The sequence below is a fragment of the Tricharina praecox genome (genome assembly GCF_024521635.1).
Source record: "Tricharina praecox strain CBS 144465 chromosome Unknown BZA05scaffold_5, whole genome shotgun sequence".
NCBI lineage: Eukaryota > Fungi > Ascomycota > Pezizomycetes > Pezizales > Pyronemataceae > Tricharina > Tricharina praecox.
Window position 1 is genome coordinate 736,196 of NW_026250407.1, and position 24,759 is coordinate 760,954.

Genomic DNA, 24,759 nt, shown 5'->3' on the forward strand with positions numbered 1-24,759 from the left:
AGAAAATGTCGGGTCTTGGTCTTGGCGGTGACGCCTCGTGAGTCGATGGATTGGATTTGTCCCGACCCTTCTTCCCGAACCGATAGAGACGCCACTTTAGTCACCCCCGGACCAACCCCATCCCCCCATCCTCTTCCCCCCATCCTCTTCCCCCCATTCGACACACGCCAACGGAAGTGAAGATGGCGGCGCAAGCTCAGAGATCACCCACCAATGCTGTTAACGATACCTTAGCGGTATGAAGCTGGAGTTGCCGAATACATGCGAATAAACTGATGGGTGGATTGGTGCAGTCACTGGAGTCGTTGATCAGACTCGATACCGAGGCTACCGTTGGGGATCTAGATCTCCTAGTGCGCATCAACAAGCATGCTGCGGAGCGGTATCGAGGCATGGCCGATGCTGCCGAAGGGCTGGAAACTGATGCTGAGTACCTCAAAACGAAGTGTGCGTTTATTCTTCGAACCTCAAGTTTACGTACTGATCCCCGGGGCAGATGATGAGGTCAACAAGTACATCAAGCAGGTGGGCGAGCTCGATGACCGCGTGAGCGATCTGGAGGCTATCGTCAGGGAGCTCGAAGAGTGGACTGGCGAGCTAGGTCAGACCACACTACCCCCGAAACCCATGAAGAAACATAATTGACATTCATGTAGAAATCAAAGTACGGCGTATTGCTCCGCGGCGTTAACATAACGAAGCATAAATTCATCTATCCATTTGTCTTCATTGCCTCCCAATTATGTGATCAATTCCGGAAGAAGAAAACAAAAGCCACTCGTATCTAATGTACAGCAAACTGGGAAAAAAGGAATCACATTAAAGTATAACCCAACGTAAATGCCAGATCACTATGCCTTCTTCGCTCTACCCTTTGGGGCAGCTTTTGCCCCGCCCTTCGCTTTAGATGCTGCCTTCGGCTTCTCCTCACCGTCTTTGGCCTTCGCTTTACCCTTGGCAGCGGGCTTCTTCTTGGGTTGCTTAACATACTTGTCCTTGGTGATATCGTCCTCGTCATCCCCCTTCTCGACATCCGGAGGAGCCTCGTCTTCGCTCTCGACAATCGCGTCCTCGATATCGGGCACGTCCTTCTTAGCAGCCTTGGTGGCAGCCACAGAGGAGGCTTTCATGAACGGCAGGGGGTGAGACTGCTGGTTGTACATCCTAGTAAAGGCAGATTTGACAGCGGACGGAATTTGCACGGTGCCCTCGTCAGAGGGCCCAACTCCCAGCTCGATGATGTTGTCCCAATCCTCCTTGGTCAGGAAGTAGTCATCCATGATCTGGATGATGTCTGGGACGGCGTCCTTGCCCTCGACCTCGAGACGGCGCACGAGTGAGTTGAAGAAACTGGGGATGTATGATTGACGGACTTCGTGGCGATCACCAGACGACCGTAGACGCATGTGACTCTGGATCTCCTTGATGAAACGCATGAGTTTTCCTGTCTAGGTGTCAGCATGTGCGTCAGAATGAGAGTAGATGAGCCCGTACCCTGCTTGGAGTTATTCCCCAGCCAGCTAGTGAATGACATGGGACCACCACCATAACTTCCATATGTGTACGACGAGGGGATGACGGTGGAAAGCATGCCATGCACAGGCATCAAGCTCCAGTGTTGCTGCGGGCCGTGAATCATGGCATCGGCCAGATCGCCATCGGATATGCTCTGAGCAGCGTTGTCGGCGAGTTCCAGGAGCTTCAGACTTCGTTCTTTGCCGCTGTACTGGTTCGCTCTGTCCGGTCTGTTCTTGAGGTAATTTTCCTGGATCATGAGATACGAGAACTCGTGGTCGTTGAAGTAAAGTTCCATCTTATCGTTGAGCGTCTTCTTGCTGTTAGCACCAAACATTTCCGTGCCCAACAACTTTCCGGCAATGTCCCAAGGCTTAAACACGATGTGTTTTTCCCACGATTTGGCCCTGAGGACGCTGTCAGCATAGAACGTCAGCGGAGGATACATGGGCTGCCCACATTGCTTTGCTCTGGTCGTAGTCCATAGATTTCGCCGTGGTCTTGTAGGTCGAAAGCATGTTGATGATTTGTCTAATATCTGCTCTCGTTCCCTCCACAAGCTGATCGATGACGGGGGGTTTGAGACTGATTCCCTCCCTGAAAGCAATAGACATGATACGAGAACGAATCATGCTCGCATCCGGTCGTCGGAACGCCATATCATAGGTGACAGTGTCGAACGGCCTCATCTTCGGAAGCTTCCTCTCATTGCAGATACAGATTATCGGTATCTGTGATTGTAAGCATGCTGCGCAATCACTCGGAGGAAATACAACTTACACTCGTCTTCCGGCAAAACGCAGCCAGCGATCCAACACCGCCACGATCACCAGCAGACATACCGTCCACCTCGTCCATGATAAGAACTAACTTTTTCTTCATCATATCCTGCTTCCTGTCGCCAACTTTAAAATAACCCATCAGAGATGTGTTATCCAATATACCACGCATGGTTTCCTCCATCAATTTCTTGCTTCGGGTGTCACTGGCATTGTATTCGAGAACGTCGTATCCCTCCAGTTTGGCAACCAAGTGCGCAGCAGTGGTCTTTCCGATTCCAGGTGGTCCGTGGATCATGGCCGCCCTGTATCCGCCAGCTCCGTCGGCGCCTCTGACCCTGAAGTTCAATTTCAAGTTCTTGGACCAGGCACGCAACCATCTCTGCAGCTTTTCCACCTGGCCCTTGTTGCCACAGATGTCCGTCATCTTGCTGGGAGCATACTTGGTCGTCCACAGCTGCCCTTCATCCTGAGATACCACTCCCTTAGCCTTGGCCGCCTTAGCATCGGCATCGGCTGCCTTCTGCATTTCCACGGCTGCCTCCCGAATCTTTTTCTCTTCGACGGCCTTCTTGGCTTCCCAGTCTTTAGCAGCCACCCCGTCTCCTCCGTTAGCCGGAAGCAACGAGATGAGCTGAAATAGACCATCTTCATTGATCGTCTTGATCCCGAGTTTACGGATAGTCTCGAGCTTCGAGGGGCCAGCATCCCTACCCAGAACGACGTAGGAGGTCTTTCTCGAAGGGCCGGTAGTGATTTTACCTCCGTATCTCTTGACAAGCTGTTGCCCCTCTTCTCTGGAAATGCTGTCTAGGATTCCGGTGAAAACAAACGTCAATCCGGCCAAGCAATTCTCTGCACCAGTTGGTATCTCCTTGCTCCCCGGAGCTGCCGGGGGCGCCGCCTGCCGTCCTGCAAAATCCTTGAAGTTGAATTTCTTTCCCTCCTCTCGGGGCGGAGGTGTCGGAGCTCGGACTGTCGCAATAGCATCGAGGATCTTCTTGACATCGGAATTGTCGATAACCTCCTTCGTTTTCGCTGGGGCACGTGCTTTCTTCGCCGGAGGCTTTTTGGCGGGAGTTTTCTTCTTCTGCGGCGCTTCCTCTTCAAAATCATCTTCCGAGTCCTCCGAGTCAGAAGGCGCCGGCTTCCTCTTCCTGCCGACGGTGCTAGAAGTTTTACTAGAGGTATTGCTAACAATCACCTTGGCGGGGGTTTTGGCGGGGGTTTTGGCAGGAGTTTTGGCGGGAACTTTGGTGGGAGCTTTGGCCGGCGTTTTGACCAGCGTTTTCGTAGTAGCGCCCCGTCTCTTTGGCTTCACATCCTCTTCCTCCTCGTCCTCGTCCTCATCGTCGTCATCATCGTCGGCAACCACAAAGTCGTCCATATCCTCATCCTGCGGCTCTTCCTTGTAGCCATCGTCCTTCTTCTGAAACGCCTCAACATAGATATCATCGGCCACATCATCGTCATCGTCAAGGACACTCGCCCCCTTCTTTACATCCGCGACCTTCCTCGGCCTTGATGACCGCGCCGGTAACGTGCGGGTAATCTTGTTCTTGCTAGAGCTAGAGAAGTAGGACGACTCGACCTTGGCTTCCTTCGGCTTCTCGGCGGACTTGGGGGGAGCTTTCTTTGTGGCGGGCGACTTCTTCGCGGGAGGTGGTGGCGGCGAGTCTTTGTCGTCGTCTTCGTCGTCCTCGTCGGAATCTACCAGACAAGGTCAACTTCTGCAGACAACAGCAGCAGAAAGATTGATTGATGCTCACCAACGACGCGACGCTTACGAGCAGCTGGCTTTCGCTAGATGACAGAGTAATTTTAATTCACAGCTTTGATGGGCCTTCGAAGCAGTATGTAGATACGTACGGCAGTTGCGGGCGTAGCCTTGAGCTTGGGCTTCTCTTTGGCGGGAGTGGGTGTGGCCTTGGGCTTGGGCTTCTCTTTGGCTGGAGTGGAAGTCGAAGTGGCCTGGCCCTTTGGAGCGAAAAAGCTGCGGATATCGGGCGGCATGCCGGGCAGCAGTTAGAAGCAGTATGTACGAGTGAGGTAGTGGATTGATTGCTGATAGTCGAAATCGAGTGGGTCAGAGAGGTGAGTTGGTGGTGTAGAGTTGGAATTGAAAATGGCAAGGGGAAAGGCAAAGAAAGGACTTGTTCGAGCAGAGACGGGACGCGATTTTGTCGCGTAAGGATGACGCGCTTAGTGATAACTATCTGCCTGCCCGCCGCACCAAAGCACCCCTGGAAGTTTTTCAGTTTGTATGTAAGGGTAGGTAGTGTGACTGCAAGCACACTGTTGCCGACACGATCACCATTCACATATCGTGGGGCGAAGGTCAACCACGGTCCAGTTTATTTAATCCTATATTGACCGGATATCGGTTTCTTCAGGTCCGTCCACCATCGATATCGTCGTTCAGTACTTATTCGACAGCGACTCCCGTGCATCACCATGCAAACCGTATCTGTGTGGTTATCGACGAGAGCCATTACCTTTGGATGTGTTGAGTCAATAAATTGCAATGACGACCCATCGTTTTTTATGTTTGCGCTCATGACCAGAACTTCTGCGGAACCCGTATTCAAGCTTTCACCACGAAGAGAAGACCCAGAGGACCGAGTGGTGAAACAAGCCCCGGCAAGTCCTGGACAGGACTACCGGCTTAATAAGCGTGCCCGTTTCCGCGCGCACTGCCCCAGCGTCACGCGTGTTTCCCTATTCATCACGTGTGTGTCCTGGGTCGGAAACACTGTCTCTTCTCTCTCTCTCCACGGTTGCAGACGTAAGCACACGGAATCTTCTCCGCTCCGATGCAATACACGTTCCTCAGCTTCACTGAAACCAAGACGAAGTCGCCGCCAGCAGCTCGCTCCTTATCTTTATGTCAACTCCACCACCACAGCCACGACAAGTGCAGTGCGAAACAATATTAAGCGCTGTAGATGTGTTTATCCATAGGGAGCGCACGGGTCTGCAGGCAGAGATCCAACGATTACAGGCGGAGAATGCGAAACTGCTGAGAGGTCCGTTTCGTCGTCGTCACCCCGAAAACTCCCCCCAGCTAACAACATGTTTCACAGAAAACGGCGAGCTCCTACGGCAAACAACAAACATACACACCACACCGACCACGATCGTTGCACTCACGGGCGACAACAACGAGAAGCAGCCACTCGCGCAGTTGGAGCCGAAAGATGCGCTCCTGCGCGTGCTGCTGGCAAAGGTCCACCACTGCCAGCGGTTCCTGGTCAAGGAGCGCGAGGCATTTGCGCAGCGCGAGGCCACCTTCGATCAGAGCATTCGGGCGCTGAGGGGGATGGTCGAGCAGGTGGTGAAGACGCAGCATCATCACCGAGGAACCACGGCGGGTGCTACAGCTCCGCCGGGGCGTGCGCACCATAGCGCGCCGACAAGTCCGACGGTCAGGAGAGAAGAGATACGCATGAATACGGGGCAGGTCCCCGCTGAGCTGGTGGATAGGGTCATGGAACTTACCGCGAACCTATCGCAGAGGGCGGAGGAGGTCAAGGTACGTACTCCATTAGGTCCACAATTACTAGCGCTGACCCAAAATCACCAGCAAATCCGCCTCCTTGCGGAATCTAAAGCGGCTGAAGCAGCGCAACGAGTCGCCGACCTCGAGCGAAAATCCGAGGGACTATCCCTCCTGTACGTCGTCCCATCTCTCCCACCCCCTTCCCTACCCTACCCTTCCCACGCTGATTCCCCCCATAGCCGCGCGCACAACAACCAAGCAGACTTCGAGCTCAACGTGCTAAACCTGCGCTTGAAGCGACTGGAAGCGGCGACGCTGGAGTACGTTCCGCTGGCGGAACAAGATATCATTTTGGACTTTGAGGCGTATAGAGATGAGTTGGGGAAGGTTAGGAGTAGGCAGAAGATAAGACGGAAGAGGGAAGAAAGGTGGGGTTTGTGGACTTCGGTTGGTGGTGGTTGAAGGGAGGTGTGAGCGACGAAGAGAGGTGTAATGGAATGTCATACAGTATCGGTACTTAGTATCCAAGTAATATTTAATATCGGGTTGAAACACATTCGTCTGGGTGTTCGATCGAGGTCGGGGATGATGTTGAACCCGGATCCATGCACCTCGTTGGGAGATAGATCTTCGTCCGACTGGCCCACGAAACAGGCGACAGTTCGAACCATCGAGAATCACAGCCAGTGACTCGCCCTCCCTCCCGCAAACCAGCGTCCATGAATTCGCATCTGCACATCACGAAGCTACTGCAGCCTAAGCGCCTGGTCCCGACTCCCCAGACATCCGATATGTAGATGTACGGGTACGCGACCGCTACATACATACATGATCATAGTTATTGTTGGGATGCGGCGCTGCAGGTACGCACTGAGCACGGTCGTTCAACGGAAATTTCCAGAAGAGCAGGTGCGGGCTGGGACGTGAAGTAGAATATATTTTTTTCGCTTCCACACGGAAGCATCGTCGAATGGATGTCGGCGGCCGATGGAGGTTCTTCATGATGAGCGCGACCCCAGAAAGATGATGGTCCCCTACGGTACGATTCACGATCCGCCGCCTTCCCTTGTCTTGTCTCGAGTCGACACCGTTCGCGAGAAATCCTCCACAAACACAGGTTCTATACAACCCGCCGTCACAATCACCACTCAACAGCACGCCCGCGGCCTGCGTACCAATTGGCAATTCCCTTAAGAAAAGCAAAGAAAAAAATGTAGACACCATGGTTTATCACTCTCATCACTGGGCGACGCCCTGGAGAACGAATTAGGAATATGGTTTCCATTCCCGGTCGTGATCGAACTCCAGCGCCTTTCGACACGAGCTCAGACCGCGACCGAGAAACATCACTCTCAGACCTGTCGACGCGGATTTACCCCAGGAGTAATTCTTCGATAAAAGAAATACAAGAGCTTCCATCGGTCGCCGAGCTGTCCAAGACTCCACCCCAAAACTCCTCCGAGGAGGAGGGGGCGGTGTCGAGGACACAGGTCTGATGAGGAAGGGAAGGGAAGTGGGAAATTTTTCGCGGACTTTATGGGTGGCCCATGGCTTGGCGTGGTAGGGTGGGGTGCGGCTAGCGCACAGGATTTTGGCCGATGCGGCTCTGCCGCGGGTTGCGGGTGGTGGTGAATCCTCACACCTCCGCCGACGCCAGCCCGACGACGCCAGCCAGCCAGACGGATCCGCACCCCCACGCACGCACCCCGCCACGAACGATGACGCCCTTCCACCAGCTCTCGCGCGTATTCACGCGGGCGTTCTCCAGCACGCCCCTGGCAGCCGCCGGCTCACTGAAGACCTCGTCGTCGTCGCGCAAGAAGCTTTCGCACATGCTCAAAAACGTGCCCACGTACCCGTTTCCGATCCAGCAGACGTTCAAGCAGAGCTGGTTCGGGCTGTACGGCGGCAAGCACATACAGTTCGGCAACAACATCGGCCCCAAGAGTCAGTTCAAGACGCGGCGCTTCTGGATGCCGAATATTCGCCACACCCATCTGTACTCCAAGGCCCTGGGCATGAATCTCAACCTCGAGGTCTCGACGAGTGCGCTACGTGAGTACTTACATATGCTCGGTGTGGGATGAGATGGAGGGAGTTGACAGGTGTGCGATGGGACAGGGACCATTGATAAGGTGGGAGGTCTGGATAATTACCTTCTCGGCTCGAAAACGGCACGCCTGAAGGAATTGGGACCGAAGGGATGGAAGCTTCGACACCGGGTGTTGAAATCCGCGTGGTACCAGAAGCTGGCGGCAAAGGAGCGGGAGGCTCTGAGTGCTCAGGTTGTGCAGGCCACGGCGGAGGTGGACCAGCTGGAGGTGGCCGAGGAGGCAGCGGCGGAGGCAGCAGCAGACGCAGCGGTGACACAGGGCGATTCGGCAGCAGCATTAGAGCAGGTCGCCGCGCTTGGGGAGCAGAACACCACACAGATTTCGAAAGACGAGGCGGGGAATGTCAGGCTGTGAGGGATAGGTGCTGTTGACTTCCCTGTACTATATTTCGGGCGTTTGTACACAACCACTCTCATGCCGCCAGCACTTCGCTCACTGATCAGTGCGATGATATATCAATCGGGCCACAAGGGAGGATTATGATGTCTGGCGGTGTTAGCCAGTTTCATCGTTGGCATATCCACAAAAACTGTCATCATACAGCACACACGCGCACACATACATAGAACCATCATCCCAATCCCCCGAATAACCAATCCGCCTCTAGGTAGCCAAACACCCACCATAGCGAAACATACAGAGCCCCCAATAATCCTCCCCCACCTACCCCCCACAAAGTAGACACTCCCGGCAAAGCAAGAAAACATATTTCGAGCAATCAATGCATCGTAGAACCAAAACCTGCACCTATGAATCCCGCAAAAATGTTCCCCAGAAGAAAAGAGCCAGAAGAAACCAGAGTGTTGAACAAAAAGAACGCAACCACAAACTGTAAGAACGAAGAGAATGAGAAAACACCCAGGAAGAAAACACCATGCCAGTTATAAACGGGACAAGATATCTCCCCCGGGCCACGGAGAGACTGTGAGGTTTCTATCATGTATGCAAACAACGAGATATTTTCTCATATTAGACCGGGAAGCCCACCGACGCCGCAGCATTGGTCTGAACACCGATGACGCTTCCAGCAGTACCGGGATCAGCGCCATTCGGATATATCTTGACCGGAATGCTAGCATCGAAGCTTTCCACGGGAATACCCTGGCGTGGTTCATACAGTTCTCCACGATCATCCGCATATGTCTGTTCCAACAAGTCATCGACCAAGCCGTCAGACCGGGTCTGCACCCGTGTTGAAACGGCAGAGGTGATAAACTCGAATCGTAAAAACCACGAGTTGGATATTCCACTGGTGTGGAATTCGGGAGTGGCCGATACCGGAATGGTAGGTGTGAATATGATGCGGTTCGCGAAGAGTGTGGATTCCGAGTGTCGGGCGTAGATTTTCCGGGTTGCGCGGTGTATCGACGATGCGGAACGTAACGCGAAGGACGGATCTACTTTTTCCGACGACTCGAGACTGGCGTGAATCTACAATTTTGTCGCATTAGTATGTACCGTCGGGAAGTATGATGAGCTGAGTGGGAATCATACATGATAGCAGGGAATTTTGGCTCCCGTGAAGTCGATGATCGCCATCAAGCTCTCGCCGAGTTTATATGCAGGTCTAGCGAGAGTGATTGCTGCTACGCGATGGCCGTTCCTTGCAATTTCAAAGATGCTGCAGGGGCTCGCGCCTTGACCGCCCGTCAAAGCCATCTCTACCGCATCTCTGGGAGTTGACGATACGTCCTCGTATACCGACAATCGCTTGTTGGTAGGTGCAAACGAAGGCGACAGGAGGCCGAGCGAGCCGGCGACATTGTAACTAGAGTCCTGGGGAGCAAGCAGGTTGTCGACGTACGACAGGAAATCGTCCAGTGAAGACTCTTGTTTCCTGTCCCGCTTGCCGTGTGACACCGATGGTGTGGGTAACCGTGGTTCATCAAGGCATTCAGATTTTGCTTCATCCCGCAGCAGTACAACAGGTGACATTAGGTTATGTGTGTCCAAACTTCCGTTGCCTATTGATCATGAGCCTGGCTATCGTGGAGACGTGGCAGAGGAATCGCAAACCATTGACGTGAGGAAAGACCCGGAAGGGTATTTCTATTATCGTAGGTTGTACGACGCCCTTTCCGGGCCTCTGGGTTCCCAGGACGAGGTTGTACGTTATCTTGATCGCCTTACCCCTGTGGGTCGGTGGAATGCCCTTTGGTAAAGTGAACTTGAACTTGTACGATCTACTCTCGCCCGGGGATAACCGTAGATCCACAAAGAGAATCGACTGTGGTGTTGAAAGTATTGGTACCGATCTGGTGCCTTTGGGTTGGTGAGTAACTTGTCCGGGAGGAGTGTGGCCCGTGGATTCGTCACTTACTGGCGGTATTCTTCATCTCCGCGATACTGCTCATGCCACCGCCTCCGAGCAAGCCACTTAGCCCTCCCCATCCAAGTCCACTGAGAAATCCGCCATCATTCTTGCTATTCTCTAGCCCCACCACACCGCCGCCGCTCTGCGTACCCAAAACACCCTTCCTCTTGACGTCTTCAAAAATGCTCGTTTGTATCAGGGAACCATCTAGTGTGAAAGAACCAATAACATGGGCATATCCCATCATCAAAGATTCCGACACCTTGGGTCCGATCGACAATAAGCTATGACGTCGGTTGTGAGGTCGCAAGAGTCGCGACTGGCCTTTCGGGTCATATTCGGATAACAGAGTTTCCGTCGTGCTGTTCGACATCGAGTAGAACTCCCCGCTGGACCGCGGTGTCTCTCCGCATACGCTCTGCGCGGATATTATCCGGGCAGCCTGCAGTTGCTCGTCTTCCAGCGGGCTTTTGAGCTCGATTTGCGAAGTTTCGCCGCTCAGATGGATCGCGATGAGATCGCCCGTGCCCGGCGACGGTGTAGGAGGGAACTCAAAGGCTCTGTTGACGGACTTTGAGCGCCCGTGGCTTCCTGGCGAAATCGGTGTCGCGGGGACACTGGGCGCTGACCCTCTAACCGGGAATGAGAATCCTCCCATTGTCGATTGCGCTGTATGATCCGGCGGGCTCTGTGGAGCTCTCCCGAATAAGGCACCTGTCAATGTCAGCTCAACCCGGCCGCCGAAAAGAAACAACGTACAAGGACTGTACCAGAAGGCGGAATGGATCCGTTCGTGACGGAGGACTGTCTCCCCGTAGTTATCTGCAGCGATGCAGACCTCCCATGTCCCCTCGGACGTTGCTGAGGTGGCGGCGACCGTAAGACTCCATCTCTGGTTCCTGGGCCTCGCCCCCCGCATTCACTCCCCATATCGGAACTGAGCGACACGATGGAAATCGATCGCTGGTGCTTGTGATTCTGGTTCGCACGGACATTGGGTGTACCTTGCGGTTGGGACGGTAATACTGGCGACTTCGCTGTCGAAACGGTATGTTGGATCGTCGGCTTAGGGTTGGCCGAGGGTGGACGTGCTGAAGCCGGCCGCGGGCTCGTCCGCTCGGAGCGGGTATGCAGCGGCGGAGCGAGCGGCACCCGTGGCCCTCCGACGGCGTAGCCATTGCTGGTGGGGGAGCTCAGTTGCGAAGAAGATGGCGGTCCCCTTGTGCTGGGCTTCTGAGCGGTGTTCTTGAAGGTGATCTTGCATTCCAACGTCTCTCCGGCGAAAACGGCGTTCGACCCTGGGAATGTGACGAAGACTCGTATGTCGCTCATTATTGGTGGTTAACTTCGTCTGCCCGTCTCCTTTCCTTTCCTTCCCTTTCCTCCGTGGGTGGTGTTGTTGTTGACGTCGCCGGTGTTCCCGTGACGATATCTCAGTTGTTGAAGCGCGGAGTAGGAGCTATTGGACGACCCAATGCATAGTTGTTGAGCCCAGGGAGACGCTCGCGGAGCAGAGATACGCGCGGAGCAGCGCTCGAATAGTGCTTTATCGGAAAGGCGACGTATGGGGGAAGTAGCGACAAAGGTACGACACACAGTGTCTCTCGGCAGGTGGTGCCTGGGACATGGAGAACGCAGCGCAGATGGATGTAACTTCAGAGCGGTCTGTCCGAATCGGGACGCGCCAAGCTGAAACGTTGCACACGGCAAGCACGCCTCACGCCCGTGAAGTCCTCCGCAATGGAAGCTGAGCAAGCCGAGCTTCCTCCAACCTATTCGGCCCCTATGTGCCTCCGCCCATGTGATATGCACACGAGCGTGTTGCTTACTCGTGATGTTGGGATCCGACGACGGGAATCATCGATCTATCCGCGCGCACCTTCCTTAGTGGAGAATCCCATATCGCATCACCGAAGCTGAGACAAGCTCGGCCGGGAGATCTCTCTCAGAAAAACCCAAAACCATCTAATCCATGACGTGGAGATCCGGACGCGACATCGTGAGCGTGGCAGGAGGTTGCAGTTCGGACGGGGTGCAACAAGGTCCTCGGAAGGCCACAGAAGATATCGACATCCGGATGAAAGCTTGAAGCCCCGTCCTCATGATCATCCTCGTCCACTGAGGATCACAGCTTGGATCACCACTTGCTTTGGCGTTTCCCACGTATTTCCCACGTATTTCGAATCACACATCCATAATCGCGATGATTGCCCAGCGCTCGACAGCAATATGTTCCCACTCCTGTTCTTGGCCGCCTGCTTACCTGCGCCACTGCCCATAGTAGTAGAAAGTTTACTTGGAAGCTGTTGCTCGGCCAGTCCAGCCCGCTTCATGGACCCGTCTATGATCATCCGCTCACGATCAAGGACATTCTAATCTACCCCGCATCACACAAAAACCTTCAAACAAATCCGCAATGGTCAGTGCCTCCAAGTCCGAATCCACTATTCTACGGTGTTTATTAACTTCCGCAACACATGGACCTGTGGTAGTGGTGGCGGGGGGTGGGGAGGAAGGGTAAAATCCCTCTCCAGAGGAAATCCCAATCAGGATCGTTGAAATGGCCCCTTCGATTTCAGGCGAACGCCTCGTGACCGAAAAGCCGATGAAAGGAGAGAAGAAGAAGAAGGAAAAAAAGTGCGATTCCAGATCATTGGCAGTCACCTCCGATCCCCGCATGTCGAGGAGGACAAGACAGGACAGGGCGTTCCGAGGGGGAGGGGGTGGGTGGGCACTGGGGAGGGTAGTGGGGAGAGTGAGTGGTGGGCAGCATCCATCATCGGCTCCCCCACCTGGTGATGGTCAGAGAGGCTCATCCCCTTGAGTGTGGGATGGATACATCATGTATGTAGAGTACACGCTTGGTGGACGAGGCTACATACATACAGCATGCTTGCTTGCTTGCCTGCCTGATGCTTCCTGCGTCCTGCAGGTGGGTGTGTATGTACGATGCATACGATGGGTCCACCAGTGGCGTTTTATGTAGCCGCTGCCCCACGGGTGGAAACACGAAACAAATGCGGTACCAGAGACTAGAGTATCGAGCGTCTGCAGTGCTGTTTATAGAATAACTCATGCTTATTTCGAGACAGTGGTAGTCGTTCTCTTTGTTCCATGTTCACGGAATCAGGGTCGGCTGGGTTCTGGAATGGATGACATGTATCATACTCGGCACGCACGTTTGATGGACAAGCCGCGGGCCGGATGCCGCACATGCATGCGGCACAGCGATGATCCACGGCCCACGGGATCGTGATTGCTGTTCATCCGGAGTGTCCTACATGAAGTACGCTAGATATCACGAGAAGGAGGTGGTGGTTGCCGAGCATGCTTCGATGGCCTTCCAAGTTCCCACTGCAACTGCTACCGGTATCCCAACTCTTCCCCATTCTTCAACGCATCCGAGGCCGGCCCTTGTTGCACCTTCACCTTCCCACCATACCCACCCACCTACAGGTACAGTATCCCTCACCCTTCGTAGGCCGACTTCGACTCGGACAACCAGCGAACCCCGACGAAAGCGCTCCAACCTCCAACCTCCAACATGAACCAGCCTCCTGACCCATCCTTCATCCTTCATACAAAACCCTCCACCCTCCACCCCGCTCGCCCCCATCCCCATCCTCATCCCATCCCACCCCGTAGAAACCCCAGCAAATCCTCACCGCCCGAACCCCAGGCATGCGCGTGCCCCCAGACGACCGGTGTCCCGCCTCGACCCTCGTCGCAACGGGGAGGACATATGTCAGGCCCTCGTAGGCGCTGATAGAGCTTGGCCGCGGGATCCTGCCCGGCCGCGGGGGCATCGGTCCGCTTCCACCACCGCTGCCGCAGGTAAAACGGGGTGTGTCGCCGTCGTCGCCTTCGGCCGGGATGGCTAGGGATCGTACGGGGAAGAGCCGCCCGCTCCCGTCGCCGCTGTCGCTGAGGCCGGGTATGCAGAAAGCGCCGACGGAGCTTATCGGCTTTCCTAGGGACGTGACGAGGTGTAGTTCTGCTCAGAGTAGACAGCCGGAGATGTACCGCTACCACATGCTGGCGACGTACCGGCCGTTTCCATCGGTGGTGCCGGTGCCACTGGCTGCTGCTGCTGCTGCTGCTGTGACGGAGCGAGGGCAAGGGCAAGGGAAAGGGCAAGGGAAAGAGCAAGGGAAAGAGCAAGGCCGGACCCGCGGCTGCTGGTATAACTTCCGCGGGTTCTTCGTGAATGGAGAGGAGGCGAAGCTAAAGACTGCTCTGGTGATCTCGCGGCCGACGGGGTTTAGGAAGACTGCGTGAAGACGGGTTGGTGTTCACCTGGATGACACCTGGATGGGGACAAACACACGATGTCACTCACTCACTCGTATCACTCCAAAGATTTAAGAACCCTGTCTGCGGCGCCTACGGTAGGTAGAGCACCTACTCTGTCGGCGCCACAAACTGCACTCCGGGCTCCGGAAGGCGACCGAAGTATTGTACTTGTACATGTGTATGTACGAAGCCATGGAGCACAAACCGCACTCTGCTGGGGAAGATGGTGGTGGTGGTGGTGGTGATGGTACCAAGAGTAGAGGTAGTGGTGCGTTTCATCGACAGCCCGCATAGACTCCAGAGAGTAAGTCCTCTAGAACAGCTTTAGAGTTACATCCTCCACAGGAGATAGGATTTCGGCCGCGTCCTCAAACTATCCTCAAGCTATCCTCAAGCTATCCTCAAGCTATCCTCAAGCTATCTTCAAGCCATCCGTCCATTACGTACTCATTCCCTTCCCTTCGGCCCCCCCTTGGCCCCTCGGCCCCTGATGCTATACCTTATATCTAGATTCTATTCGTTCTGGAATCCTCTCTGCGTGGCACTTGCAATGTCGTAACCAAGAGTACGCAGGCCTCCCTCGATATATGTATAGACAGACAGACAGAGTTCACTTTCACTTTACTCTAGACGTCTCGCGCTAGGTACATACTGGATATGTATAGATAGGTTACTTGCTCGCTGTCGCGATAGCTTGATTCAAATAGATGGGCAGATGGCGGATGAGCGGTAGCTTGTTAACTGTTGGCCGTAGATACCTGGAAGTTTGCTGTCGGGTCTTCCGTCGGGACTTGTTGTTGTTGTTGGGGGGGTTTCGGAACACGTGGAATGGGCTTGGAATTGGATGAGTACGGTAACTGTAAGTACTCTACTTTATCCTGTATCCATGCGGAACCAGAGCCGAACCGACCTCCTACATACCGACCAACAACAGACCTGCCGGCCCAATCGCAATCAGCCGCGCCGCGCCGGCGCGGCCACGGCTGGGCGGGCTGGGTAGTGGGTAGGCTGGGCGAGCTGGGCTGGGCTGGGGTCACGATCCTTCAAAGTTCAGGCAGATCAGACCTCAGACCTCATACTTAGAGTACCGGTACTCTACTCTACCCATCTCGCCTCAAGGCTCGATGCAGCAGGTGGCTGTATGGAAGTAGCTACGCGATAGAGGTCGCCGCCCCCCCTCGCCCTCTCGCCCTCGGTCGGTCCAGTAATGAAGTATGGCGCAGGAAACATAAAGGGAGAAAGGGAGGGAGAAAGAAAGAAAGAACGAAAGAAACCCACGATGCCGGCTGCGCTCACCAACTGCTTCAAAGTTCACACCCTCATATCCTAGGTACCGTACCTGGTATGTAGAGTACGGTACTCTGCTACATATATCTCCAGCATCCAACCTCCAGGGTGTATCTATCTATGTGATTTTCTGGTGCAGAGATCCGCGCGCTCCCTCCGGTCCACGGTCTATGTGAGCACGGGTAGGAATCGAATTCGGCTAGAGAGGTAGATCGTATTTTTCTTGTTTCGCCATCCTGTCCAGACTCCACACTCCATCCAGCCATATGTCTGTCTGTCTGTCTGTCGGCAATCATCCCTGTCGTCCGCCTCTGCTCTGTTCTGCTACACGCAATCCTGAAGACGAAAGGAAGGAAGGGAAGGGAAGGGAAGGGAAAGGAGGGAAGGAGGGGAGAAGGAAGCAAAAGATCAGCCGATCGTGATCGTGAGCACTCAACACTGAGGATGGATGGAGTAAGTATTTTGGGGAGGGGGGATGGATCATGGCAGGGACGCCGGGAGGGTAGGTAGGGTAGGGTGTCGTGTATACATATAGCACGGAGAGTAGGGTACGGCCTCGAGGGTTGACTCTCGACTCGTCTCGAGAGGATGAAAGACGGGCTTGCATGGTCCTACCTCCTCTGTCTTGTGTGTCCTGTCCTGTCTGTCTTGTGTGTCCTGTCTGTCCTGTCTGTCCTCTCCTGTCTGTCCTGTCCTGTACTCTGAGTATCTACTGTACCATGCGTGCTCCGCGCAGCGGACGGAGAGAGGGTTACTCTAGGTGCTCCCATCCACATCCACATCCACATCCAGGGAGGCTGCAGATGTGTAAGAAAAAAGCAAGCAGCCGACGGAAGGGACAGAACGTGCGTCTCCACCGCAACAACAACAACAACAACAACAACAAGAGCAACAAAAACAACACAACACACACCCCATACACCCACCGCACCCACCGCACCCACCGCACCCACCGCACCCATGACATACACATAGGAGGCGGTCCGCAGAAGTGATCTTTATGCTCGCAGAGGTGGAATCGGGGGGAGGGGGATGCACCATAGGTACGGCTGCAACACTCGATACTTGTGACTTGTGCACGGAACGGCCACGGTTATTACATACTCTACAGTCCAACCTATTCCTATGGCGTGGACAGGCGAGGTGCGCACGGGCCAATCGCCAGCGGGCAACCGTCGAAAGCGCAAAAAAAAAAGCACAGCTCGGTCTCGTCTCGTCGATTCGGGTTCTGCAGTACAGCGAATGATTGGCGGCCGCGCGCGGGTATATCTATGGGTGATTTGCGAAATCGACATTCGCGCCGATCGAAGGATGGATGGATGATGTTTATGTTTGGCCGTTACATATAGTACGGTACATACATGAGTCTCTCTCTCCGTACTGTACTCTATATATGTAGAGTATGTAGAGTATGTAAGTGAGTATGCCGGCGTGCGTGGGGATGCGACGGCGCGGGCGATATACATATTTGTTTTTCTGGGATTTGCCGGCTGTTGGGCTGATGTTGATATGCGTCGGAGGTGCATGGAGGCGTTCGGGGGGGCGGTGTGGGTGGGTGGGTGGGTGGGTGCGGGTTAGGGTTTCTGCTGCTGCGTTAGGGGTGGGTGCGGGTTAGGGTTGCTGCAGTTTGGGGGTGGGGGAAAGCGGTGGTGGTGCTGTCCCGAGTTTTTTTTTTTATCGTCGGTGCGGTGGGACAGGGAGGGCTGCAGCCAGGCAGGTTTGTGAAGTGTGAAGTTCGGCAACGCTAATTGAGAAGGGGTTTAGTCAATGCACCAGCTTCCCTCCCACAGCAATCGTTTTGCGTGGAGTCGAAACATTCGGCGTTCGACGGCACGGCGACATGTGCGCGCATCGGGAAAGTGTCGGACTAGGGTACCAGACGGAGGCCGGCGGCTCCCAGGCGACGCTGCCGAACGGGAAAGGCGACCAGAGGTTTGGTCCAATATTTTCCTCCAACGTGGCCGGTCGATGCGGCTCCACGGACCGGACGGGGCACGGACGTACTACCATATACCGAGAACTGCGCGCGCGTCCAGACCCACTACGGTGGAAGATCACCACTCTCATCCGACATGGATGCCCAAAGCTCCACCGACTTCGTCGCTTAGCGACCGCAAAGCATTGCTCATCCAGCCACGGTCGGCCCATTACAAAAAATAATAGCAGCTGTTCGGCCACATCCGGAGTGGACACGAGAAGAAGGGTGACATCGCAGCTATGCACTCCAGCCGACTGGCCGCCATCCAATACTGAGAACCAATGCAACCGAAGCACCGCGGGCCATCGGTCTTTGCCGCAAGACGCATGGACCAAGTGACTCCTGGCGTTATCTTGTCCGGATCCACCAGTCGCTTTCGGGGATCATCCGGAATCGCGGCTTCTGGGGTGTGCCCTCACGCAGCGGGATTTTTGGGAAGCGGCGGTAGTTATATACCGGTACATCGGTGAGGACCCGAGAAACCGACAGAGCCACTCAGCGCCTAGTTCATCGACATCGCCATGTCGCAACCGCTGTGCGCCGGACTTTGGATGTCCACCGCAAGAACTCCCCCCAACCCCTGACTTGAGGCTGGAAGTCACGTGTTAACTATGGGACCAAGACCGAGACTTTGTCGAAGCGATCTGCGCGGGATCTAAATTTGAGACTCCGCTTGATCGAGCGCGCCGCACACACACGCCCGGGTTGGATTGCGAGAACACAATCGCTGTGGTTCGTACTCTAGCCACGTTGCGGGATCCCGAATAACCTTCTCGGAGGATGTGGCCATCGCCTCTCTTCACCGCTACGCGGGCTACGCGGGGGGGGGGGCATGGCTCCACCGTGGGGATTTGTTGTGTTTGAGCACTTGATGAGCAAGCATTCCTGCCTTGTGCCAATTAATCCCCGGAGATTCCGCTAGTCGAGAAAATCCGAAGCTAACCCCCCTTTACCCTTAGTCCGCCAAGATCATTCGAGCCGCCTCGGCCAGTCCAACTCCGACGGCAGAGGGGAGCGCGAGCGAGCCACCGCCACAAATCTGGAACATGCATGAGCCCGTCGATTTGCTGGGAATGCGTGATCGAGAAGATGACGATGACACCCCCCTTCCCCCCCGCCCCCCTCCCAGCGAACGGAACAAGACGAGAGGAAAAGGAAGAAGAAGAAGAAGCAGAAGAAGAAGAAGCAGAAGAAGAAGAAGCAGAAGAAGAAGAAGAAGAGAAACGCGGCAGCAGCGGTGGGGGGATGACCCGGGGAGGGGGACAGTAGCCCGGCAGCGAAGGGACGACGAAACCCTTCCTCCCTCCCTCTCCAGTTTACACGGATAGCCTGCCTATCGGGTCTTAATATAACAGAGGGCCAAGGGATGAAGCAGAAGGATGACAAGATGGGGGGGGGGTGCGGCCAACGGGAAGCCAAGCGAATCGCTCAAGTGCGGAATAGATATGCTGCCTGCCTGCCTGCCTCCGCCTGCCTAGAGATACTTCCCTACATGAACGCCCGGCCTGCCACTAGACAGCATTCATGCTAGAGTGCCAACTGCCTGTCATCCATCCATCCATCAATTCTCGGCGCCCATGCCATGCGCCTTGCACCACCACCTCCACCACCACCTCCACCACTACCACCACATCCACCTCCACCACCCCCATCGTCATTCCCGTCTATTCGAACCTCTGCACTAAACCACCATCCCCCCCTCCCCCATAAGACCCTGCGGTCAAGCTGCTGGCTCACCCACCTACTCTATCCGTGCATCCTCTTCCCACGAAACTCTCCCTCTCCCACCCGCTACACACACATCAACACTTCGTGCAATCACCATCATTCACCACCATCATCACCACCACCCCCCGCCGCCACCTCCCTTCTGCCCGCCCAAAATAATTCCCCCATACTCTTATCCCCATATCCCACAACCCACAACCCACAACCCACAACCCACAACCCACAACTCATACTAAGCACTTACTTAAGTACTGCGTCTCTCGGCGCCCGCTCTGCTCTACCGTAAATTCCACCCCTACGCAACTACTGCAACAGCGCACTAGTCAACTGTCCGCTCGTGTAACCCGTTCGCCCTCCCTGCCACTCGCGCACGAGTAGGTAGAGTACCAGACATCCTCTACTCACACCCCCATACCTACCGCTTTAGATACGCTTTCTCCTCACACACCCCTTCCCCCATCTTTTTCCTTTCCTTTTCCATCTTGCTTCCTTCTCCCACCCCCCCTTCGCTTCCTTCTCCCGAATCATCCTCCCACAACCACACCCCTAACAACTTCATCAATCTCCACACTACAACCTCCGCCCAAACTACTACTTCCTCCCGACTCGATCTTCCCTCCCGAGGAACCCAACCCCCCGTTCCATCGTCCCGTCATCCCTCTCCCGCCCGTCCGTTGTCGTCGCGGTTGTCCGATACTATCGCACTTGACGCCCTTCCGCCGCTTATTGGCTCGCCACGCGAAATACTTTGCGTTGCGTGCGGCGAAAGTGTGTTCTTTAGAAACCAGAGCCATCCCGCCTACTACTCCAACTTTCCGTCCGATCCGAGTTTACACTTCGCCATCACGTTGCTTTGCCTCGACTGGGCGCTTGTCATTCGAAACCTAAGCTTCTTTGCCGAGAAGGTTACAGAAAAAAAGTCTAGCAGATCAATTCAAACAATCATACCCGATCACGCGAAAAGCGAAAGCGATTCAGTGTTCTCCGCTGGCTTTTAGCGGCTGTCTAGGCGATCCAGTTTGTGCGCAGGGTCCGGTCTAAAAAGCTTCGACATCAGAGCCCACAGCCACGCGACAACCCGGGTCCGTCCTTCTTGTGAAGGTTACATTGGTGCAAACTTGATTCCCACACGCCCATCGACCCCCGTAATAGGAGTTGAAGGCGTCTTTGAATCATCGAGCGCGTGCGTGCCCGCATGGCATCTGTCCAGCACACTTCTTCTCCTGGCCACGGCCAGTCACAGTCCCTTCTCCACCAACAAGCCCCCCAAATCGGGCATACCAACGGTCACCCTGGGCCTCCGATGTCACAACAGCAACAGCAAGGGAAACCCAACGTTTTTCAGCAGTTGACGGCGATCAATGAGGTGACATGGCTGCAAATCGGTGAGTGCACTCGACTTCCCGGATATCCCCTCCTGCGTGTTTGCGCTTCCTCCTCATCATTATCATTATCGTCATACCGTGGCAACACCCACTAACGGCGATGCGATTCCAGGCAGCCTCACCGAGCTGATGGGCGATCTCGACCGAGCCACACAGGCATACGAGGCGGCGCTTCGAATGAACCCGTATTCGATTCCTGCCATGAACTCGATCTCGTGTATCTTGCGAACCAAAGAGCAATTTCCCAAGGCTGTCGAGTATCTGCAGAGCATTTTGAACATGGACAGCAGCAACGGAGAGATTTGGGGGTCATTAGGACACTGTTATCTTATGATGGACGATCTGCAGAAAGCTTATTCCGCCTACCAGCAAGCGCTGTACCACCTTCGCGATCCCAAGGTATGAATAACACTTCCCTGTTTTTTTTTTACAGGCAAGAGCAATCACGACTCCCCGGCGGTGCAGGACTAAAGTACAATGATCATAGGAACCGAAATTGTGGTACGGAATCGGCATTCTCTATGACCGGTATGGTTCGCTGGAGCACGCGGAGGAGGCTTTCTCTCAGGTGATGAGGATGGAACCAACTTTCGAGAAGGCCAATGAAATCTACTTCAGGTTGGGTATAATCTACAAACAGCAACAGAAGTACCAGCAGAGCTTGGAGGTATGTGTTTTCGTTTTGTCGTGATCGGCAGAGTAGCGTGGAAACTGTTGCTAAATTGCGCCCTTAGTGCTTCCGTTACATCGTCTCCGATCCGCCTGGGCCGTTGACCGAAGAAGACATCTGGTTTCAGATCGGACATGTCCACGAACAACAGAAAGACGTATGTACCGATGCGATCTCCCTCGTTACTCCCAGTTACTACCAGTGAAGCTGACATTCGATGTGTAGTACAATGCCGCAAAAGAGGCATACACGAGGGTGCTCGATTCGGACCCGAACCATGCCAAAGTGCTACAGCAACTTGGCTGGCTTCACCACCAGCAAAATGGCGGCTTCGAAAGTCAAGAACTCGCGATCGAATACCTCGAAAAATCGGTCAGCGCTGGTAAGTTGGCGACACGAATCCCCCTCTGAGTGCACACTCGACTAACGGCGCACCAAGACAACACCGATGCCCAGAGTTGGTATCTCCTGGGACGTTGCTACATGTCTCAACAAAAGTACCCCAAGGCGTATGAAGCCTATCAACAGGCCGTCTACCGCGATGGCCGAAACCCCACATTTTGGTGCTCCATCGGTGTTCTTTACTACCAGATCAACCAGTACCGCGATGCCCTGGACGCGTACTCCCGTGCGATCCGCCTCAACCCTTACATCTCGGAGGTGTGGTACGACCTCGGAACACTGGTAAGCCATCGATCACCGCACCGAAATGCCGACGCGCAATTGCTGACCCGGAGTGTAGTACGAGTCGTGCAACAACCAGACTAACGATGCTCTCGATGCTTACCAACGCGCCGCAGAGTTGGATCCTACCAACCAACACATCAAGTCGCGGCTGCAACTCTTGCGAAGCGGTCAGAACTCGGGTGTGCAGCTTCAAGCCTCGGCGCCTCCTCCTCAGGATGTCCACCCTCAAGCGTACCAGGCTGCCGCGGTGACCGGTCCCCCTGGCCCTCAATGGGGCTCGCAGGCGCCTCCGTCCGCAGCACCCGTGCGACCACACGCAACCCCGACGCTTCCCCAGATTCCGACCCAGCAACCCAACCAGGGCCCCTACAGCAGGCCTAGCGAGCCTCAGCCTCTGCCTCCGCAGAGACACATGAGCCCCGACCACATGAGGCGGCAAGCGGAAGAAGTCAACAGACACACTCCCATCCGACGAGGACTTTCGCCTTCTCCCAAATTCCCCAATCACTCTCCTCAGTCCCAGTACCCTCCTCCGTTGCAGACACAGCAGCCGCCTCCTCCTCCGAACCGCATCCTCAACCCTCATCACAACCCATCTCCCCAGCACGTGCTTCCGCCCGCTTCCAACGGCAACAACATCACGTTACCTCCGTACCAAGGTGGTGGGGGACGAGTCAGTCCACCGCCTGAAGTCAAGCCGACCGTGGAGGACCGTCTGCCGTCACCCGAGCCTGCTGGATACGCCCACACTCGCATTGCGGCCCAGCGGCAGCAGCAGATGCAGCAGCAGCAGCAGCAGCAGCAACAACAACAGCAGCAACAGCAGCAGCAACAGCAGCAGCAACAGCAGCAGCAACAGCAGCAGCAGCCACAACAGCAGCCACAGAGCAGTGGGATCGCCGGAGGTGCTCCCCCGCCAGTGTCCGCCACAATGGCCGCCGAGGCCGCCCAACGGGACAGGGAGGAGAAGACCCAGCACATACCAATCAAAAGGCAGAGGGAATGGGAAGACGACGATGGTGTTGTCAAGAAGCCTGCTTCGGAGGAGAACCGAGCGAGAATGGAGGACGTCCATCACCACCGAGCCTCTCCACCTCCTCAGCATCAGAGACGGGGCGAATCTCTCGAACGCGAACGCGAGCGAGAACGTGGTAACGGCAGGGAAGAGTACCACCATGGTCCTCCCCCACCACCACCGCCACCACCGCCGCCGCCACCTCACTCGCTTCCTCCGCTCAGCCATCAGCAGCTACCGCCCATGTCGGAGGCACCACGGATGCCCGAGCAGCGGAGGGAGGAAACAAAAGAAGTTGTCGAGCCCGCGGCCCGTAAGGTTGAGGAAGATGACGAGTACGATGAAGAGGAGGATGTAAAACGAGGTTCCGAGAACTCCCGGCACAAGGAGAACAGCAGTCCAAATTCCAAGAGCACCAATGGCATTTCGAGTGGACCTGGCGGCGAGAAATAAATGCGACAGATGAAAGGTTACGCCGCGGCTACAGCCGTTTCCAGGGGGATGTCGTTTAGGTATGCGAGTGTTGAGATCTACGGATGCCGAGTTGTATGGGTGTGGTGGGGGTTGCTGCTCGCAAAATTCTCGGGTAGCTAAATGGATGGGGAATGTTTTTTTGTAGCAGGAGAAATTTTGCCTGTGGGAGAGTGAATTACCTATGTTTTGTGTTTATGCGGATCTGTTGTCTATGTCTGCTCAGTTAAAGTTCAGACGGTTGTTTATTATGCCTTCCCTTCGTCCTCCTCTTTTTCTTCTTCTTCCTTCATTATTCTTTCTTTTTCCTCCTCTTCTTTCTCTCTTGACCGCCCCGTCCAGAGAAGCGACGGCTCTTTTTTTCTTCTTTCTTCTTTCTTTTTTTTCTCGGTTCGCAAGTTAATGTAGTGTTTTCCCCCCCCTCCCCCTCCTCCTGCTTCTGCTTCTGCTTCTATTCTCTGCTTCTATTCTTTTACGAAGTGTGTGTGGGGGTCAGCCGTGGATTATAAGTACTTTACTTTAGGGAAAACTTTTGAAAGGAGTGGGGAGGGAGCGGGAGGGAAGGGACGGGGAGAAGGGAGGGGAGTGGGGCAACGAATGAGATGACGGATCACAACAAAGAATTGCAAAGGGCTTACTGGCTGCTGGCTACTTACTGACTGTATTGAAGGAGTTTATTGGCTTGGTTTGTTTGGTTTTGCGTTTGGTTTTCTTTTTAGTAATTGTACTTGTGCCTGATTGTGCTCTCTTGTGCTACTGTGGGACTGGGCGACTGTGTATATTGAGAAAAGAAAAGAAAAGAAAAGAGAAGTGAAGCATTGTTGAGGTTTTGGCCCGAAGTCCTGGCTCTGCTGGTGTGGTGTGTGCATACAACGAGGCCCATTCACAGCATGTCACTACATATCGATACAGAACCGGAGTATAGAGTGATATCATAGAATAGGTAGGATGCATGCGATTGATGAAGAAACCAAACAAAAAACAAAAACAAAAACAAAACAAAAGAAGCGGCGATGATCACTCG

At 54.7% G+C, this 24,759-nt stretch overlaps 7 protein-coding genes across 7 annotated transcripts; 5 read left to right on the forward strand and 2 right to left on the reverse strand.

Annotated features, from left to right (window-relative positions):
* The first annotated feature begins 49 nt into the window (after positions 1–49).
* Positions 50–730, forward strand: BZA05DRAFT_389829 (biogenesis of lysosome-related organelles complex-1, subunit 2). Its single transcript, XM_051482813.1, has 4 exons — positions 50–236; positions 294–447; positions 497–601; positions 657–730. The coding sequence occupies exons 1-4, from the start codon at positions 183–185 to the stop codon at positions 689–691; spliced, it is 348 nt and encodes a 115-aa protein (XP_051342060.1). The 5' UTR covers positions 50–182; the 3' UTR covers positions 692–730.
* BZA05DRAFT_389832 (replication factor RFC1 C terminal domain-containing protein) lies at positions 731–4,498 on the reverse strand. The gene is made up of 6 exons (XM_051482814.1): positions 4,164–4,498; positions 4,064–4,097; positions 2,296–4,004; positions 1,975–2,246; positions 1,495–1,922; positions 731–1,444 (listed from the first exon to the last, which is right to left on the reverse strand). Exons 1-6 carry the CDS (start codon positions 4,305–4,307, stop codon positions 852–854), a joined length of 3,180 nt encoding a protein of 1,059 aa, XP_051342061.1. The 5' UTR covers positions 4,308–4,498; the 3' UTR covers positions 731–851.
* A 523-nt stretch (positions 4,499–5,021) lies between these two features.
* On the forward strand, positions 5,022–6,353 carry BZA05DRAFT_389834 (uncharacterized protein). The gene is made up of 2 exons (XM_051482815.1): positions 5,022–5,320; positions 5,378–6,353. Exons 1-2 carry the CDS (start codon positions 5,179–5,181, stop codon positions 6,253–6,255), a joined length of 1,020 nt encoding a protein of 339 aa, XP_051342062.1. The 5' UTR covers positions 5,022–5,178; the 3' UTR covers positions 6,256–6,353.
* Positions 6,354–7,526: 1,173 nt separating this feature from the next.
* BZA05DRAFT_319981 (uncharacterized protein) lies at positions 7,527–8,069 on the forward strand (the record flags this gene model as incomplete). The annotated part of the gene is made up of 2 exons (XM_051480432.1): positions 7,527–7,848; positions 7,915–8,069. Coding segments are annotated over 2 exons (477 nt in total), but the record flags the coding sequence as incomplete, so codon positions are not given.
* A 676-nt stretch (positions 8,070–8,745) lies between these two features.
* On the reverse strand, positions 8,746–11,858 carry BZA05DRAFT_219336 (Rgp1-domain-containing protein). Its single transcript, XM_051479696.1, has 5 exons — positions 10,992–11,858; positions 10,228–10,935; positions 9,924–10,169; positions 9,402–9,871; positions 8,746–9,338 (listed from the first exon to the last, which is right to left on the reverse strand). The coding sequence occupies exons 1-5, from the start codon at positions 11,551–11,553 to the stop codon at positions 8,877–8,879; spliced, it is 2,448 nt and encodes an 815-aa protein (XP_051342064.1). The 5' UTR covers positions 11,554–11,858; the 3' UTR covers positions 8,746–8,876.
* Positions 11,859–20,502: 8,644 nt separating this feature from the next.
* Positions 20,503–23,818, forward strand: BZA05DRAFT_219387 (uncharacterized protein). The gene is made up of 7 exons (XM_051479697.1): positions 20,503–20,892; positions 21,005–21,291; positions 21,380–21,559; positions 21,627–21,719; positions 21,788–21,944; positions 22,002–22,246; positions 22,305–23,818. Exons 1-7 carry the CDS (start codon positions 20,703–20,705, stop codon positions 23,715–23,717), a joined length of 2,565 nt encoding a protein of 854 aa, XP_051342065.1. The 5' UTR covers positions 20,503–20,702; the 3' UTR covers positions 23,718–23,818.
* On the forward strand, positions 23,468–24,569 carry BZA05DRAFT_389849 (uncharacterized protein). The gene has a single exon (XM_051482816.1). The coding sequence runs from the start codon at positions 23,920–23,922 to the stop codon at positions 24,136–24,138; it is 219 nt and encodes a 72-aa protein (XP_051342066.1). The 5' UTR covers positions 23,468–23,919; the 3' UTR covers positions 24,139–24,569.
* The last annotated feature ends 190 nt before the right edge of the window (positions 24,570–24,759 follow it).

What these genes read in the sequence shown, in the direction of transcription:
- BZA05DRAFT_389849 (XM_051482816.1), top strand. Translation starts at nt 23,920, where the DNA reads ATGTTTTGTGTTTATGCGGATCTGTTGTCTATGTCTGCTCAGTTAAAG.
- BZA05DRAFT_389829 (XM_051482813.1), top strand. Translation starts at nt 183, where the DNA reads ATGGCGGCGCAAGCTCAGAGATCACCCACCAATGCTGTTAACGATACC. An exon ending in CTGTTAACGATACCTTAGCG is followed by an intron (nt 237 to 293) that starts GTATGAAGCTGG and finishes GGATTGGTGCAG; the next exon opens with TCACTGGAGTCGTTGATCAG. An exon ending in AGAGTGGACTGGCGAGCTAG is followed by an intron (nt 602 to 656) that starts GTCAGACCACAC and finishes ACATTCATGTAG; the next exon opens with AAATCAAAGTACGGCGTATT.
- BZA05DRAFT_389832 (XM_051482814.1), bottom strand. Translation starts at nt 4,307, where the DNA reads ATGCCGCCCGATATCCGCAGCTTTTTCGCTCCAAAGGGCCAGGCCACT. An exon ending in AGGCTACGCCCGCAACTGCC is followed by an intron (nt 4,098 to 4,163) that starts GTACGTATCTAC and finishes TCTGTCATCTAG; the next exon opens with CGAAAGCCAGCTGCTCGTAA. An exon ending in CGTTTTGCCGGAAGACGAGT is followed by an intron (nt 2,247 to 2,295) that starts GTAAGTTGTATT and finishes TTACAATCACAG; the next exon opens with ATACCGATAATCTGTATCTG.
- BZA05DRAFT_389834 (XM_051482815.1), top strand. Translation starts at nt 5,179, where the DNA reads ATGTCAACTCCACCACCACAGCCACGACAAGTGCAGTGCGAAACAATA. An exon ending in GAATGCGAAACTGCTGAGAG is followed by an intron (nt 5,321 to 5,377) that starts GTCCGTTTCGTC and finishes CATGTTTCACAG; the next exon opens with AAAACGGCGAGCTCCTACGG.
- BZA05DRAFT_219387 (XM_051479697.1), top strand. Translation starts at nt 20,703, where the DNA reads ATGGCATCTGTCCAGCACACTTCTTCTCCTGGCCACGGCCAGTCACAG. An exon ending in ACCACCTTCGCGATCCCAAG is followed by an intron (nt 21,292 to 21,379) that starts GTATGAATAACA and finishes CAATGATCATAG; the next exon opens with GAACCGAAATTGTGGTACGG. An exon ending in AGTACCAGCAGAGCTTGGAG is followed by an intron (nt 21,560 to 21,626) that starts GTATGTGTTTTC and finishes TTGCGCCCTTAG; the next exon opens with TGCTTCCGTTACATCGTCTC.
- BZA05DRAFT_219336 (XM_051479696.1), bottom strand. Translation starts at nt 11,553, where the DNA reads ATGAGCGACATACGAGTCTTCGTCACATTCCCAGGGTCGAACGCCGTT. An exon ending in GGAGATGAAGAATACCGCCA is followed by an intron (nt 10,170 to 10,227) that starts GTAAGTGACGAA and finishes ACCAACCCAAAG; the next exon opens with GCACCAGATCGGTACCAATA. An exon ending in GGTCTTTCCTCACGTCAATG is followed by an intron (nt 9,872 to 9,923) that starts GTTTGCGATTCC and finishes CATGATCAATAG; the next exon opens with GCAACGGAAGTTTGGACACA.